This window comes from Malania oleifera, chromosome 13 (assembly GCF_029873635.1).
Source record: "Malania oleifera isolate guangnan ecotype guangnan chromosome 13, ASM2987363v1, whole genome shotgun sequence".
Taxonomy (NCBI): domain Eukaryota; kingdom Viridiplantae; phylum Streptophyta; class Magnoliopsida; order Santalales; family Ximeniaceae; genus Malania; species Malania oleifera.
The window spans coordinates 41789800-41809108 of NC_080429.1; the positions used below are offsets into that span (position 1 = coordinate 41789800).

The following is a 19309-nucleotide window of genomic DNA, read 5'->3' on the forward strand; positions in this document are numbered from 1 at the left end:
AGATGAAGAATAATATCATTGCTGGGTCATGTATATTCACATTGTCAAACACCAACCTACCCCAACTAATTGCATCTCCTTCCCATTATTTTACATAATTTCTTGCTTCCCACCCTCCGGCAGATAATAGTTATGAGCCAGACTTTTCTCATTTCATAAATAATGAATACCCCAAAAAAAGATCAATTGCTGGGTCACATATATACATACATACTCGTACACATTGTCAAACACCAACCTACCCCGACTAATTGCATCTCCTTCCCATTATTTTACCAAATCAAAGACAATATTTCTGAGCTTTCTTCATCACCTTAAAAAGCAAGCTGGAGCAATCTATATATAGCCCTCCATAAATTAAACCACCAACACAAACACCGCCTTCAAGCACATACGAAACCAGTTTCCAAATCAAAAATCCATGGCTGCTCCACCACTCTACATAATCATGATGATAGGGTCACTGCTACTTCTCCCTTCCCCTTCCCATTCTTCTGACCCAGACCCATTACAGGACTTCTGTGTTGGAGACTTACAAGCTTCCCCATCCCTCAATGGCTTCCCCTGCAAATCCGCCTCCAACACAACCTTCGACGACTTCTTCTACTCCGGGCTGAGCAAGGAGGCCAGCACAACCAACGCCTTCGGAGCTACGGTGACTGCAGCCAACGTGCTCGTGTTCCCAGGCCTAAACACGCTCGGAATCTCCATGAACCGGGTGGACTTCGGCCCGGGGGGGCTTAACCCTCCCCACTCGCACCCGCGGGCCACCGAGACCGGGGTGGTCATCGAGGGGAAGGTGCTTGTTGGGTTTGTGACCACAGGGAATGTGTACTACTTCAAGGTTTTGGGCGTTGGGGAGATGTTTGTGATACCAAGAGGGCTTGTGCACTTTCAGAAGAATGTTGGGGTGGGGAAGGCTCTTATCTTGACAGCTTTCAATAGCCAGTTGCCAGGGGTTGTGGTTGTCGCCCCAACTCTGTTCGGCTCAAAGCCTTCTATTCCTAATGACGTGTTGACTTTGGCCTTCCAGGCTGAGGAGAGCGTGGTTAACAGCATCAAGTCCAAGTTTGGTTAATTCTTCAGCTCGCTAATCTGGAATAGGTTGGATTGTTTGTTGAATTTTTATTATTCTTGTTGGGTTTTCTTCTCTGCCCATCCTTGCTAATCATTGTTGTCATTAGTCATTTGAGATTTAATTGTGTTCGTAATTTGATCTTCATGTTCTGTTAACGCAATATTTTCTTGGTCATATTTGAATAATAAAACAAGGTTTCTTCTGCGATTAAAGCATTTTTTTTTTTTTTGGGGTATTTTGGAGTTTTGAAATCTAGAATATATATGTATGCATATAAAATATATTATATTATTGTCACATGTGGTTTATGTCTTGAGATTTCAATGAGACAATACGACATTATTGACAAAACTTGACTCTTAAAACCTTATTCTACTGTCGTCAAGTTATGAACTTGTGTTTGATATGTCGAATGCAGTGGGATGAGAATGAAATAAAGTGAATTTTTGAGTGATACAGATGAAGAAATTAATGTTAGGAATAATGAACAAATTCCCGAAACCTGTGAGAAACAAAATAGAGAAAGAATAATCCCAAAGAAAAATCAATCACACGCACAAGACAATATTTACGTGGTTCGGCAATTTTGCCTACGTCCACGGAGTTGTAGGGATTTCAATATTATCAGGAAGAAAACACAGAGAGTGCGGCGATACAATACTCTCCCTCTCGCTCTCTCGCAGGTATAGCCACGCGAACCCTAATCACCCAAAAGCAATCCCTTTTAAATAGGGGTCGGGTCGTCATCCAAATTAAAACATAACTAGGCTCCACAAAAGCCCAACAAATCTCCCACTTGGAGACTAGTTCAATCACCAATATGAACTGCAATCCTCCTGGAAAAACAATCCCTCATCCTTGCAACTCAACCTCCTCTCCTCAAGCTAGAAGACCAACTGAAGCTGCACATGGCTTCAGTTTCTCAATAATAACACCCTTAGTTAACATGTCTGCTGGGTTCTTAGATCCACATATCTTTTCAAGTATTACCAGCTTATCTTCAATAAGGTAACGGATAAGGTGGTATTTTGTTTGTATGTGTTTCAACTTTGAATGAAAGGCCGAATTTTTGGCAAAAAAAATTGCACTCTGACTGTCACTGTGTAGAATGCCCATCTTCTGCTTCTTACCCAATTCTTCTAAGAAGCCATGTAGCCAAATCATCTCCTTTCCAGCTTCAGTTGCTGCAACATACTCGGCTTCTGTAGTAGACAAAGTAACAATCTTTTGCAAATTAGAAGCCCAAGATATAGCTGTACCACCCAAAGTAAATACAAATCCAGTAGTACTCTTTCTACTATCATTATCACCAGCAAAATCAGCGTCTAAATAGCCCTACAGTTTCAAACTTGCACCAATGAAACAAAAACATGTGTCTGACGAACCCCTCAAATATCTCAGAATCCACTTTACTGCCTCCCAATGCTGCTTTCCTGGCCTACTCATGAATCTGCTCACAACTCCCATTGCATGTGCAATGTCTGGCCTTGTACACACCATAGCATACATCAAGCTGCCAATAGCTGAAGCATAGGGCACCTTGCTCATATGGTCCCTTTCTTTTTCTGTCTTCGGTGACTGTTCCTTGCTTAGTTTGAAATGACTACCCAAGGGTGTGCTCACTGATTTAGATTCATTCATGTTGAATATGCTAAGAATTTTCTTCACATACTCTGACTGTGAAAGCTTCAATGTACCATTAGCCTTGTCTCTAATAATTCTCATTCCAAGGATTTGCTTTGTAGCTCCCAAATCCTTCATTGCAAACTGTTCTGACAATTGCTTCTTCAGATTATTAATCTCCTCAATGCTAGACCCTACAATAAGCATATCATCTACATATAGCAGTAAAACGATATAAGAATTGTCAAAGAACTTAACATAACAACAGTGATCAGTTTCACATCTCTTGAACTCAATTTTATGCATAAAACTATCAAACTTCTTATACCACTGTCTTGGAGCTTGTTTTAGACCATACAAGCTCTTTCTCAGTTTGCAGACTAAATTCTCTTGTCCCTGGACAATGAACCCTTCTGGCTGAATCATGTAGATGTCTTCCTCCAAGTCACCGTGAAGGAATGACGTTTTCACATCTAACTGCTCAAGATGTAGATTTTCTGCAGCCACCATTTCCAGTACCAGTCTAATTGTCGACATCTTCACAACTGGAGAAAATATCTTTGTAAAGTCAATGCCTTCCTTTTGCTGAAACCCTTTGACAACTAATCTGGCTTTGTAGCGCTTGCTACCATCATGTTCGTTCTTTATTCTGTATACCCACTTGTTGTGCAGAGCCTTCTTCCCTACTGGCAATTCAGTTAGTTCCCATGTCTGATTCCCCAACAAGGAGTCCATCTCATCCTTCATGGCTAACTCCCACTTGCTTGAACTCTTATCCTGCAAGACTTCATCATAGCACTCTGGCTCACCACCATCAATTAGCAGAAGATAATTTAAAGTAGGTGAATAAAGCTGTGGAGGTCTAATGGCCCTGGAAGATCTACAGACTGCAGCTACAGGTGTAATTTGAATTTCCTGCGATTCTACATTCTCCCTATCATCTTCACCCCTTTCCTGGATAGTATTTTCAGTCAACTCATCTAAGTTAATAAACTCATAATTTTTCTTATCTATCGCTGTGACATCTGACACTACAGTTGACCTGTCCTTGTACATAACCTGTTCGTTGAATATCACATTTATACTTCTAATGATTTTCCTGTTTTTTTCATCCCAAAACCGATAGCCAAATTTCTCATCACCATAGCTAATGAAATAGCATATTTTGGACTTTGCATCAAGTTTACTACGAGTATCAGAATCAACATAAACATAAGAAACACAACCAAAAACTTTTAAGTAAGAAAAATTTACCTCTTTATCGCTCCAAACCTCTTCAGGAAGTCTAAACTCCATGGGAACTGAAGGTCCTCGGTTTATCAGATAAGCTGCAGTACTGACAGCATCAGCCCAGAAAGTTTTTGGTAGTCCAGCATGTAGCCTCATACTCCTAGCACGCTCGTTAAAAGTTCTGTTCATGCGCTCAGCCACACCATTCTGCTGTGGTGTCCCATTTATGGTCTTTTCCATTTTGATTCCATGTGCAACACAATACTCTCTGAACCCTCAATCTATGTACTCTCTTCCGTTATCCGACCTCAAACACTTTACTTTCAAACCTATCTCTGTCTCAACCATAGCCTTCCACTTCTTAAAAGTTTCAAATACATCATATTTATTTCTCAGAAAATAAACTCATACCTTTCTGGTTGAGTCATCAATGAAAGTAACGTAGTACCTTGAACCCCCAAGGGATGCAACAGGAGAAGGACCCCATAAATCTGTGTGCACTAACTCCAATTTTTCAGCCTTCGATGTTCTGCCACTTTTCAAGAAACTCACCCTTTTCTGCTTTCCTAAGATGCAGCTTTCACACAAGTCAAAATCAACGGACTTCAATTCCGGTAGTTTCCCTTTTGACAGCAGCATCTTCATCCTCTTCTCACTCATGTGACCAAGTCTACGGTGCCATAAGCTTGTATCAGTACTTGCTTCAGCAACTGCAATTGTATCTCTTGGACTTGAGGTCATGTATAGAGTACCAGATTTCTTTCCACGAGCCAATACTCTGGCTCCCTTTGTAACCGTCCAAGTGCCACCAGTAAACAACATCGCATGCCCTTCATCATCAAGCTGTCCGATAGAAATCAAATTCCTTCTCAGGTTAGGAATATGTCATACCTTCTCTAGTAACCAAACAGACCCATTTGGCAGTGACATCCGAATGTTTCCCATACCCACAACATCCAAGGTTGTACCATCAGCTAAATACACCTTACCAAAATCTCCCCGCTACATAGTTCTGTATGATTTCATGGTGTGAAGTAGTATGAAATGAAGCTCCTGAGTCCAAAACCCAATCATCAAGTGGACTGTCTACTGCAAGAAGTAGTGCATCCTGTACCTCTTCTGTTACAGCATTAGCAGAATCATCCTCACTCTTCTTCTTAAGACTTTTGCATTGTCTCCTAAAGTGACCCGTTTTCCCGCAGTTCCAGCATTGTCCCTTTTGGCCAGGTCTAGATTTACTTCTGTTTCGATTATAGTTTCTGGATTTTGATCTACCCCGATCTGAATTTCGGTCATTACCTCTGCCTCTGGTCTCAAGATTTAGGGCAGAGCCGGATCCTAAGGTTTCGCCTGCATCTCTTCTGCGAATCTCCTCAGCCAGAATTAAATCCCGTATATTATTATACTTCAGTTTTTCTTTTCCAGTAGAGTTGCTTACTGCCATCCTCATTGCCTCCCAACTGTTTGGCAACGAAGCCAAAACGATCAGTGCACGAATCTCATCATTAAAATCAATTTCGACCGACTATAATTGATTTGTGATAGTATTGAACTCATTCAGATGTTGTGCTACAGATGTGTTTTCGGCCATCTTTAAATTAAATAATTTTTTCATCAGATGTACCTTGTCATTTTCTGATGGTTTTTCATACATACCAGACAAAGCCTTCATCAGATCTGCTGTAGTTTTCTCCTTCACGACGTTCTGTGCAACAGACCTGGATAGAGTTAATCTTATAACTCCCAGTACCTGTCTGTCAAGGAGAGTCCATTCCTCGTCCTTCATAGTAGCAGGTTTTTCTCCTAGAAGCCGTAGATGTAACTTCTCAAGGCCCAAGCCTTCGCTCCATGGACTAAGCCTTAGGATAGAAATCTCTAATTAAATAAGGGTCGGGTCGTCATCCAAATTAAAACATAACTAGGCTCCACAAAAGCCCAACAATTAAATGAAAAATTAGATTCCATTCCCTCTAATTTCACACGATCTATTTGTACCAAAGATATAGCTTGTGATAAAAAAAATTCGTATTCAAGTAAAACAAGCATGGTGGCTTCATTCAAAAAAATATTTATTTGCAAATTCATATATAGGTAACGCCTAAAACATAGAAAAGAGTTTCGGTTTGCAGATTACAGCATAACAAAAATTTAAACTTTCATTGATATGTTTTCCATGATTAACATTTGAAATTTTGAATAACAATATTTGTTGGCCTAATTACATTTCAAGTACCAGACTTGTCCAGTGAATAATGACTGTAAAGGATTTTTCGGCTTTGGCAAGTCCATTTGTATGCTTTATTTTGGGCCTTGATGTAGTATTATGTTTGATTGGTGCAATAGAATTGACAAATACTATAATAACAATTAAATAGGAATGAATTTAATATAAAAATGCGATTATTTTTGTTATGAACTCATGAAATGATTATTAAAATTGTAAATTTGATTCCATTTTAATGTTTAATGCATTGAATGGTAAGTAGGATTGAATAAACATAACTTATTTTAAATAAACTTTGTATAAGTATTTTTAAATTCTCCTCGGAACACTTACTAAATGCTCAATCAAAGATATACATTTGAAGAATAGGGCTAACATTGAACCATGTTTCTAAAAACCTTAAAAAAAAAAAAAGGGGGGGGGGGGGGGGGAGGAGGGGGGGGGCGCTTCTTATCGCCTCCAATAAAAAAGAACAAATTATTGAAGTTCAATCACCATAGTCAAACAAAATTTTGTGTAATATTTTTGTTTTGGGCAATTATCTTGAATAGATAGCGAACAAATTGAAGAAGTTCAAAAGGTAAATTTTTTTAAAGGAAGACCTGGAAGAGCATAAATGTTTAATATTTCACAAAGTTTATCTCAATGAAAACAAATTATTTATTTATTGACAAAACTTCGGACAAGGTCATATAGTATTATGATTTCATGTTAGATGTGTATGGATTATGCAGAAACACATTTTAGATTTCAATCTTATTAGAGAAATATACACTTTCCATCTCAAAAAAATACCCTTTCTCATTTTTCAATTCTCTCGTCCATATCCCCCCTAATATTCAAGAATCAATAGAGAAAATTATCTTTTTTACAATTTTAACATGGTATCAAAGCAGCCATCTTTCTTTGTGTATATTCGCTACTAGGTCGTCGTTTAGTGTTCTTCCTCTGTTACAGTCGTTGTTCACCGTCGTTGACATCGTTCAGAACTTCAGTCTTCGTCCTCGTCATCGTTCGTCGTCCCCCTGGCATTGCAGTTCTTTTATTAGTTTTCATTGTCGATCATCATCGTTCGTCATTCGCCGTCGCCGTCATCATCATCGTCATCGTCCGTCTCTTCTGGAGTTCCTCTGAAGTTCTCTTCTGCCCTCGATTTCAGTCGCCGTGGCACGACTACTGACCAGATTTCAGTCGTCGTTGCCCTCGATCTCAGACTCCGTCGCAATCTGCCACCGCCCTCAATTTCCAGCGTTCAGTCTTGCAGTCCCAACGTTCAGTCCAGCGTTCTCGGTTCCATCTTGCAGTTCCGGCCATATCTCTCAGTCCCTCTCTGTTCCCAGTTACAGCAGCTTCTCTTATTTCTCTCGTCTTCTACGGCGTCATCCCTGCCAGCTCCATTTTTTTCGAGCGAAAGCAGCAGCAACAGTCCTCTCGGAGTTCTGCACTGATGACACCATTCCCAACCTCCAGCCCAATAGTTCTGTTTCGCGTAATTTTTCGCTCTGCAGAATTGCCTCTTTACTCATCTTTCACATTAATGTGAAGCTGCTATTCTTTAGCTTTACCCTTCAGCAGACAGGGTCTCAGCTTGCTTACATCTGAGAGTTGAACTGGCTTCAGGAAGAAATCTTCTGCCCCTTCTTCCAAGCATCTGCTAATCCTCAAAGGGATATTCTTAGAAGACATGATCATAACTGACCCAAAAGCTACAAGGCCTTACTTCCAGAATCAACTGTTGTGAGTTGTTCGTTCACACCACACAACTTCTTTAATTAAAACATCGCTGCATTTGCCTTTCAATTCTTACAGTGAGGTTATCAACTCGAAGATTTATATTTTTTTTGGCCGTCGCAATAATTGGATCTGACCCGATTGGGAGGTTTGACTCATCTAAACTGATCTGACGTTATGGAAGCGTCTGATTCTTCAATGGCTACAAAAACTATCATCGGTTCTCCAACCTCTTCTGAGATTTCTATCCTTAGTCTCACCAGCAAACAATACCGTCAACTGGATCTTCTATTGCCTTTGAATACCAACTCTGCCAATTTTTTCGGTAATCTTGTCTCTTGTCATTCTGCTTCTTTTTCTAACACTGAATGTATTGTTGATTCAGGTGCCTCTAATCATATGACTTCCAATTTGTCTTCTCTTGATAATATTCAACTTCTCAATCAGTCATGTCCCATTAAACTTCCAAATGGTGACATCGTTTCTGTAACTCATACCGGCACTATGCAGTTTTCTCTTACTTTCTCCCTTTCTAATGTTCTTTATGTGCCTTCATTTAAATTTAATTTATTATCCATCAGCAAACTTATCAAGGATCTCAATTGTGTTGCTATATTTTTTCCTACCTTTTGTGTCTTTCACGACCTATCAACGAGGAGGCTGATTGGAACGTGTAAAGTACGGGATGGGCTTTACCACTATAAACCTCCCTCCGCCTCAGTTTTCAACTCTCAACATGTTTCTAACACTACTCTTTGGCAGTAACGTCTTGCTCACCCTTCTATTTCATGTATTCAAAAAATCTTAAATATTTCTTCTTCTCATTTGCCTTGTGATGTTTACGCTAAATCTAAGCACACTCGTTTACCTTTTTCTTTAAATACAAATAAGAGTACATTTTATTTTAATCAGATTTATTGTGATATATGGGGTAGTTATCCTACAACTTCACTTTTTGGTGCACATTATTTTTTAACTACCGTGGATGACTACTCGCGTGCTACATGGGTCTATCTTATGCGCATAAAATCTGATACTTTCTCTTACCTGATGAACTTTTACGCCATGGTTAAAAATCATTTCAATTGCACTATTAAGCACGTGCACACTGATAATGGTAAAGAATTTTTATTCACTCCACTTTAAACCTTTTTCCATGATCAAGGCATTTTTCATGAGCTCATATGTGTGGATACACCTCAACAAAATGGTGTTTCCGAACGTAAACATCATCATCTTCTTAATGTGGCTCGGTGCTTACATTTTCAAGCTAATCTTCCCATCTCTTTTTGGGGTGAATGCATTCTCACAGTCACTTATTTAATTAATCGCACCCCTTCACCCAACCTCAATCATAAGTCCCCTTATGAACTTCTTTTTCAGAAACCAGCATCATATACACACTTGCGAGTGTTTGGGTGCTTGTGCTATGCCCAAAATACTCGCCAACACTGCGATAAATTCTCTCCCTGTGCTCTTCGATGTGTTTTCTTATGTTATCCTACTCATCATAAGGCTTATCGTGTCCACGATCTTGAAAACAAAAAAAATTTTCATCTCCCGTGATGTCACTTTTGAAGAGAATGTTTTTCCCTATCATCTCATATCTCTAACTCCAACATCTCCTCCAGTCCTTCCCCTTCCCATTTTTGATATACATCCTTCCTACACTTTACCTAATCCATCAACCACACCTAACCCTAGCTCCTCATCTCTCCTTCCTTCTGACTTGGCCTCCTCACCGCCACCCTCACCCTCACCCCCTTCCCCACCACCCCCTCTACCCACCTTTTCACGACCCAAACGAGCTATCACACATTCCTTTTACTTGGCTGATTACATCTACCCTACTTTACCGCAATCCTCCACGGCTTCACAAGTTTCAAGATGTCCCTCAGGCATGGTTCATTGTCTCTCCTCTTTTTTATCTTATCATCATTTCTCTAATCAATATTTGGCTTTTCTTTCTGTTATGTCCCAACATCCCGAACCCACCTCATATTCTCAGGTTGTGCTACACTCCCATTGGCATGATGCCATGGCTTTTGAAATTCAAGCCTTAGAAACCAATAATACATGGGTTCTTCAACATCTTCCACCTAGAAAAAAAAACCAATGGGCTATAAATGGGTGTTCAAAACAAAACTTCAGGCCAATGCATCCATAAAGCGACACAAAGCTCGCTTAGTGGCCAAGGGCTACACTCAGGTAGAAGGTTTGGATTATCATGACACCTTTGCTCCTTTTGCTAAACTCATTACTATTATATGTGTTCTTGCAATGGCTGTAGTTCGGAATTGACATCTCTTTCAATTGGATGTCAACAACGCTTTTCTCCATGGTGACCTCGATGAGGAGGTTTATATGATCCCTCCACCGGGTTATTGCAAACAGGGGGAGACTCATGTTTGTCGTCTCCAGAAATCCCTTTATGGTCTTAAGCAAGCCTCTTACAATTGGTTCTCTAAATTATCTTCTGTTTTACTTGCAGTAGGTTTCACCCAATCTTAGGCCAATCATTCTCTTTTTACCCATTCTCGGGGTCAGTCTTTTACTCTCATACTTGTTTATATAGATGACATTCTCATGGCAGGCAATGATCTCTATGATATTAGCACTTTCAAAGTCATGCTTGCTTAGAAATTCAAACTAAAGGATCTTGGCAAATTGAAATATTTCCTTAGCCTCGAAGTTGCTCGCTCTCCCACTGGCATATTTCTTAATCAATAAAAATATGCTTTTGACATCCTCACTGATAGTGGTCATCTTGGTGCTCGTCCTGCCCACTTTCCCATGGAACAAAATCTCAAGCTCAATAATACTGATGGTGATCTTCTCTCCTATCCAAGATCGTTTCAACTCGTTGGACATTTGATATATCTCACCATCACTCATCCCGACATTGTATTTCCAGTCAACATTCTCAATCAATTTATGCACCAGCCTAGACGACCATATTATGATGCTACTATACATGTTCTTCGATACATTAAGACCTCTCCAGGACAAGGCTTATTTTTTCCTACTGACAACACTCTTCAAGTCTCTTCTTATTCTGATTCGGATTGGGCTAGTTGTTCCCTCACTCGCTGCTCCACCACTTGATTTTTCATTCAGTTGGGCACTATTTCGATTTCTTGGCGCACTAAGAAACAAACTACAATGTCTCGCTCCTCCGCCGAAGCTGAGTACCGGGCACTTGCTTCCACTACTTGTGAACTTGCATAGCTCAAAACTCTTTTAAATGATCTTGGAGTATCGCATTCCCAGCCTATGCTCTTATATTGTGACAACCAAGCGGCTCTTCACATTGCCTAGAATCTAGTTTTCCATGAACGTACAAAACATATAGAAATCGATTGTCATATTGTTCATAAAAAGTTACGGGTTGGCCTCTTCTTCACTAACCATATTCCTTCACGCAGTCAGCTTGCCAATATCTTCACCATAGCTTTGGGTTGTGAACATTTTCAAGACTTATAACACAATTGGGCATTATGGATCTTCATGCTCCAACTTGAGGAGGAGTATTAGAGAAATATACACTTTATACACTAAAAAAAACCTGGTTTTTAGTGACAAAAGTATTAGTGACGAATTCAATTTCGTCACTAAAAGTTGGTATTAGTGACGATTTTTAAGAACCGTCACTAATAGTCTAAGTATTAGTGACGGTTTTAGCAGTCATCACTAATACTTTTGTCACTAAAAATAGCGCGGTAAACAATTTTCGTGCAAAAATTTTTTCGGGAAAATATTAGCGACGATTTTAGGGTATTAGTGACAGTTTTGAAACCGTCATTACTAGTCTTTTCATTTAAAAAAATTTTAAAAGGAAATAGTTAAGGGTATTAGTGACAGTTTGGGTAACCGTCAGTAATAAGGGATATTAGTGACGGTTTTGAAACTGTCACTACTAGTTTTTTTCATTTAAAAATTTTTTAAAAAGAAATAATTAAGGGTATTAGTGACGGTTTGGTAGAACCATCACTAATAAGGAGGGTATTAGTGACGATTATGAAACCGTCACTACTAGTGTTTTTATTTAAAAAATTATTTTTAAAAATTAGTTAAGAGTATTAGTGACGGTTTGGGAGAACCATCACTAATAATGGGTATTAGTGACAGTTTTAAAACCGTCACTACTAGTGTTTTTATTTGAAAAATATTTTAAAAAAAAGAGTTAATGGTATTAGTGATGGCTTGGTGAACCGTCACTAATAATGGGGTATTAGTGACGATTTTGAAATCGTCACTACTAGTGTTTTCAATTAAAAATTTTAAAAAAGAAATAGTTAAGGGTATTAGTGACGGTTTGGGAAAACCGTCACTAATAAGGGAGTATTAGTGACGGTTTTGAAACCGTCACTACTAGTGTTTTCATTTAAAAAATTTTAAAAAAGAAATAGTTAAGGATATTAGTGACGGTTTGGGAGAACCGTCACTAATAAGGGGGTAGTGACGGTTTTGAAACCGTCACTACTAGTGTTTTTATTTAAAAAATTATTTTAAAAAATAGGTAAAGGTATTAGTGACGGTTTGGGAGAACCGTCACTAATAATGGCGTATTAGTGACGGTTTTGAAATCGTCACTACTGCTGTTTTTATTTGAAAAATATTAAAAAAGAAATAGTTAATAGTATTAGTGATGGTTTGGTGAACCGTCACTAATAATGGGATATTAGTGACGGTTTTGAAACCGTCACTACTAGTGTTTTCATTTAAAAAATTTTAAAAAAGAAATAATTAAGGGTATTAGTGATGGTTTGGGAGAACCGTCACTAATAATGGTGTATTAATGATGGTTTTGAAACCGTCACTACTAGTGTTTTTATTTAAAAATTTATTTTAAAAAATTAGTTAAGGGTATTAGTGACGGTTGAGGAGAACCGTCACTAATAATGGGGTATTAGGAACCCTCTAATTTGTTGTGGTCATGGCCGTTTCTTCTAAAAAAACATGTGAACCCTTATTCATATGTATGATTAGGACCTAAGTTATTTTTAGTTAGTTCTTGCTCTATTATATATGGCAATGGATGATGTTCCTTTAAGCCCTCATTTTGCTTTGCATGTTGCTCCTTCTAGAGTGTTATAACTATTATTATGGTCATCATTATTATTTGTACTTCATTTTTAATAGTTATTATTCCATGGTTATAGCTACCTCATGAAGTTATGTAATGCATCTTCTTTTTTTTTCAATTCCCAAGTTGTTAGTTTGCGTTGCTATGGTTATTTTAATTAATTGAGTATTCTTAAGTTTTTTATGGCGTGGTTGGGATTATTCTGATGGTGGATTTAGCTAATAATGTTAACATGCATATCATAATCATTCAACTAGTTGGTTCCTCCAATTTAGTTTCCATAAGAAACAAATAAAAATGGGGAAAGAGAATCTCCTTGCTTAAACCACTGTTGTGGGAGGTTGCTGTTGGATGAGATTCTCCTATTAAGAAGGAGGTTGGGTGCATCGATGTGGAAAGGAAAGAAAAGGAGGTTAAGAAATGGGGAGATATATTGGATCAGAAAATGATGATTTGAGTTTTGACTGAGGTGGAGGTTTATTGTTGGATGAGATTTGGAAACAATATAGGAATAATTGAGAGTTGTATCATAAATCTTGAAAGTAATTTGAACTTTGCAATTTTATAACTTTCTCTTGGCTTGATTTACTTAATGATTTTAAGTTAGTGTTTTGAAAGACTAAAAAATAGTTTAAAAAGTATATTTATTTTTTACATTGCATTTATAATTATGTAGTTTTTTCCTTATTTTTAAAATACATGTAATTTATTTATGTATTTTTATCTAAAAATTGAAATTCTCAAAAGGTTACACCTTAATGTCATAAGGCTTATGCCTTGCCTACTTATCACGGGCTTCATATGCAAAATTAATTATTGTCATTTCATGTGTGCATCGAAGCTTAGACCCACTCAAGAATGGTTACTATACATTCATGCCTCATCGTACATGTGGGACAAATCAATTGTTAAAATTCAATTGATTATTAGTCATATTATGTAGACTAATAATCAATTGAACATGTTGATTATTTGTTTCATTTACGATTAGTGATGTTTGTATTTCAACCATTATTGAATTGTCCAATGTGGACAGTTTAGGAAGTTGTATTTACATTCTTGTCATCGTTCACGCTTTCATCATTGTCATTATATATTTCGATCGCGTCTCTACTTGTGTTCTCTGGGTGCATAGTGGGGTGTGGTGACAATTTGCTAGTGATGGAAAACTAGTAGGTGATGTGCACTTCCCCCATCTCGTGTACTTGGAGAGCCATGGGGAGATGCTGCTGAATTTTATAATGATTACAACGAAGGAATTTGAGCAATTGATCGCAATGTAATTGCAACATTCCTGAATGGGATAGGATCCGTACCCTTTAGATGGAAGGTGGTTGATTATAGGATTCACAATGCATGCGTCATAAACATTCTGACAATGTAATAAACACCATTTACTTAAACATGTTATAGGGAATTAATCAACATGGATAAGAGTTGGATGAACGCTCGGGGTAGGTTTTTGCATGAATACGTGAAAGGGGTATATGATTTCATAGAGTTTGCATGTCCTCGTGCTGACAGTGCTAGTAGAATAAGGTGTCCTTGCAAGAAATGCCAAAACATAACATTCAAACACATTGATTTGGTCCATTCACATTTATTAGACTTTGGAATGGAGAAAAGGTACACAAGATGGGTGTTCCATGGTGAAGATTACGCAGTTCAAAGTGATGATGATGATAATGAAGATGAGGGGGCAAATATAGTAGGTAGTGATACACGTTCGGAAGGGTTAATCGAAATGTTAGGTGACTTACAAAGGGGGATTGTAATGGACACGGCAGACGTCAGTGTGTCGCGTACTAGTGATGAATCTACTTCAGTAGGTACCATACCTTGCAATCCTAGTACGTTAAATCGATTTGGTAAACCATTTGCTAATCTCGTAAGAGATGCACAAGTGCCCCTATATCCAAACTGTACAAAATGCTCAAAATTAGAGTTCCTAATAAAGTTGCTTCATGCAAAGACAATGCATGGGTTATCTTAAAGCGTATTCAATATGCATTTAAGCCTCATTAAGGCAGCACTGCCTGATGGTGAAACACTTCCAAAGTCCTTTTATGAAGCAAAGACATACATGCATGAATTGGGTCTCGGTTACACTACAATACATGCGTGTAGGTATAATTGTGCACTCTTTTATGGTGGACATGAAAATGCGAATGAGTGTCCATAATGTGGTGAACCAAGGTATACAACTAATCAAAAGAAGGGCAAAAAGATCCCCCAAAAAGTTTTGCGATATTGTCCATTAATACCACGATTGCAACGATTGTACATGTGTAGAAAGACTACTGCAGATATGAGATGGCATAAAGAGAAACATCTTCAAGAGGAAAACACCCTTAGCCATCCAGTGGACTCGAAAGCTTGTGCAGAGTTTGATAAAATGCATCTGTGGTTTTCTAGTGGTCCTCGCAACATCAAACTTGGCCTTACTTTAGATGAGTTCAATCCTTTCGGTAACATGAACAACTTGTATAGCATGTGGCCAGTTATGATGATACCATACAATATGCCACCATGGCGATGTATGAAAGAACCCTTCATTTATATGTCTCTGCTCATTCTTGGACCGAGGGCACCTGGTAATGATATTAATGTTTACTTAAGGCCATTAATTGATAAGTTGAAAGAACTATGGGAAAATGGAGTGGAGACATTTGATGTGGAAACTGGGACAACATTTCAGATGCATGTTATACTTTTGTGGACAATTAATGATTTCCCTGCCTACGGCAATCTGTCAGACTGGAGCACAAAGATTACTTAGCATACCTAGTGTGTAATAAGGATGCTAGGTCTTTATCCTTAAAGCATGGACGCAAGTTATGCTTTATGTGTCATCGTCGTTTTTTATGACCTGGACATCCTTGGAGGACTTGTGATGTCAGAAGCTTTAATGGAAAACCTGAATGAAGGTTGCAACCAAACCGACTAAGTGGGGAAGAGATATTAAACCAGCTCAGGTTGATTAGAGATATGAAATTTGGGAAATCACCTAGTAGTAGAAAAAATAAACGTGCTAAGTGGGAGTTAAATTGGACAAAGAGAAACATCTTCTTCGAGTTGTCATACTGGAAAGATCTTCCACTATGCCACAACCTGTATGTCATGCACATTGAGAAGAACATTTGTGAGAATGTCATTTGTACATTGCTGGATATAAATAGGAAGACAAAGGACAACGCAAATACTCGTCGAGATATGGAAGATATGGGAATACGGCCTAAGTTGCATCTGATTCGTGATGGGGATAAACTTTTCATGCCATTAGCCTATTACACATTTTCGAAAGATGAGAAGAATAATTTCTTTGAATGGTTGAAATCAGTGAAGTTCCTTGATGGATATGCATCGAACATATCTCGATGCATAAGCACGAAGGAAAGGAAGATGTTAGGAATGAAAATTCAAGACTGTCACATCCTTTTGCAACAAGTTCTGCCCATTTTCCTTCGTGGACACTTGACCAAAGATGTTCGCTCGGTGCTGATTGAATTGGGGATCTTCTTTCGATAGTTGTGCTCCAAGAAATTGAGCGTAAACGTACTTGAATGGTTAGCGGAGGACATTGTGATCATAATATGCAAGTTGGAGAAAATAATTTTGCTAGCATTCTTCGATGTGATGGTCCACCTAGCCATCCATTTACCAATGGAGGTCATAATTGGAGGACCGGTCCAATATCGTTGGATGTATCCTATTGAGAGGTAAATTATAAAGTCCTACAATGTTCTCATGATTTCCTTGCTTTTTTTTTTTTGTGTACAAGTTGCTAATGTTGTGTAAAATGCATAGGTTTTTATCCACTTTGAAGGGGTATGTGCGCAATAAGGCACGACCGGAAGGTTCAATCATTGAGGCATACATTGATAGTGAATGTCTTGCATTTTGCTCAATGTATCTACATGATATCGAAACAAGGTTCACTCGTGAGGAGCGAAATGCAAACGTTCATGCTATTAATGCCGAGGAGCTCATTATTTCGAGGAAATGTTCGGTCGTTTGGTGCACGGGTTTACGGTTTCATTGATATGGACAACCTACGAAAGGCACATTTTTACGTCCTCAATAATTGTGATGAAATTATTCCATATATCGAGTATGTGGTTCAAAACTCCTTACTTTACATTGTATTTACGTATGCATATATACTTAGTTGACATTAACATGTACTATTGTTGCATATAGCGAACATAGCTGAACTTTTGGCTCAAAATGAAAGGAATGTTGATGAAAGACATAAGAAGGAATTTTTCAATTGGTTTGGGTGCCATGTAAGTAACAACTACTGCCTGAGTTCACTACAATGTATATTTTCAATATTGATGGTTTACTCATCTAAAGTCCTTTGTAATTAATAGATGAAAGTCATGTATTATAATAAAGAACCAATAGCAAGTAAAGATTTGTACGCGTTGGCATGTGGCCCCGATCAACGAGTTAACCGCTATAGCGGTTGCATTGTCAACGGCTTACGATTTCATACGAAGTCCCTTGAACTGCATAGAAGAACCCAAAATTGTGGAGTTGCGGTGTTAGGCACTAAAAGAGATGAGGAAATTGACTATTTTGGTGTGTTGGATGACATTATAGAGCTTCACTACGGAGCTAACAGACTTGTCCACATCTTCAAGTGTACCTGGTGGGACATTAGCAATAAAAAGAGTGGGATAAATACGGATGTCTACTTTATTAGTGTCAATTTCAGTAAAACATGGTATCAAAACGATCCTTTTGTGCTTGCGACGCAGGCAGAACAAGTGTTATACCTTAAGGATGCAAAATTAAAGGGTGAATGGCATGTGGCCCAAAAAATTCCTCCTCGAAGTTTGTATGATATTACAGAAGTCGCAGATGGGGAGAAGAGTGTCAGTGATGACGCTTTCTAAGAAGATCAGCCATCTGTTAGTGTAGCAACGCAATCTTCTATCAATGTTGCCGAGGAAAGAGCCGATCATATACCATTAAATAGGGTTAGTGCCACGACAAAACATGTAGGAACTGCTAACGTTAGAATTGAACCCTCTGTACACATTAACTTCATCAATAGTGATAAAATTGATGGGGAAGATGAAACTATGGTTGAGTATTGTAGTGAAGAGGAAGACACTCTAGAAAGTGAGGATGATACTGATATTGAGGACGTATAGGGGGTAAGCGTGTTATGTTGTCACCGTGTATTTGACATGTGAAAATAAGTGAAAATATATTTACTATGCATCCATCTAATATCCATTCTTCTTATATTTACTTGTGAATTATTTTGCAGACATGGCACCAGGAGGTAGTCATCACTTACTTCAGTCTAGACTATCGACGACATCATCCCGCAAGGATAATGGGTCATCCTCGAGAGCAACTGAGCACGTCGGTGCTGATGCGGCACCATCTGAGCCATCAGGACCTCAGCCCGACATGGATCCATCAGTTAGGGATCAAGCCTAGGGTGAGTTGCCGACCATAATGAGCAGCATTGGTGAGGTTACGAGTATTTGATTTAGAATAATATATTTACTATCATTTCATATGTATGATTATCATATTGTTCATTAACTCTTCTTTCAGCATCGACCTCTATGACATAGACGAGTTCAGGCCGTGGTGCAGCGAAGAACGTTGTGCTAAAGAAGCACCTGGAGAGGACTGGGCGGCGGATCCGTATCAACGTTCCTCCAGGCTTTACAGCCCCGCTTGATGATTGGTGCACAACCTGGTCATGGGAGCTTGGCACTGTATGTCGCAAATATGCTCTAGTCACCTACTTCACCTGGCCAAAGGTGAAAGAGGCTCAGCGCTTGGTTCTACATGAGCGCATCTTGGTAAGTAACCCTAAAACATTTCTTTCACTTTTAATATATTACCTAAAAGATTCTCTAACATTCAATATATATTTCATATGCAGGAAGAGTTTGATATGGACATTTTCACCGCAGACCATGTGAAAAAGGCGGTGAACACGCAGTTGTGCTCTCATTTTAAGACCTATCGCAGCAAAATGTGCAACCATTTTAGGGAGATGGGAGATGAGGTAGAAGCGCACCCATACGATAAGATCTCCCTAGAGGATTGGCGGGTGGTGTGTCGCCATTTTCGCGATCCTAACTATCATGTGATATGTTTCTATTAATTACAATAACTACTTTTTCATATTTATGTGAATAATAAAAAGTCATTACATCTATTTTGTAGGCTATCTGTGAAAAAAAATACTGCGAATCACAACAAACTAGATACGACGCATTGCGGTGGCTTGAAATTATTCATCAATCATCGAAAGGTAATTGATACGAAACTATATGACCATTACCTGACAAGTGTTATTTAT

General features: G+C 38.5%; 1 protein-coding gene across 3 annotated transcripts; it reads left to right on the forward strand.

The window, feature by feature from the left end:
• The first annotated feature begins 181 nt into the window (after positions 1-181).
• LOC131146838 (germin-like protein subfamily T member 2) lies at positions 182-19261 on the forward strand. Of its 3 annotated transcripts, none has more exons than XR_009134469.1 (4): positions 182-1104; positions 18254-18430; positions 18550-18803; positions 18918-19261. XR_009134469.1 is itself a non-coding variant. In XM_058096640.1 (1 exon), the coding sequence occupies exon 1, from the start codon at positions 422-424 to the stop codon at positions 1076-1078; it is 657 nt and encodes a 218-aa protein (XP_057952623.1). In that variant the 5' UTR covers positions 182-421; the 3' UTR covers positions 1079-1290. The 3 variants fall into 3 exon arrangements, 1 of the variants encoding a protein (XP_057952623.1); XR_009134468.1 differs by having other exon boundaries at positions 18887-19133; XM_058096640.1 differs by lacking the exons at positions 18254-18430; positions 18550-18803; positions 18918-19261 and having other exon boundaries at positions 182-1290.
• The last annotated feature ends 48 nt before the right edge of the window (positions 19262-19309 follow it).

What these genes read in the sequence shown, in the direction of transcription:
- LOC131146838 (XM_058096640.1), top strand. Translation starts at nt 422, where the DNA reads ATGGCTGCTCCACCACTCTACATAATCATGATGATAGGGTCACTGCTA.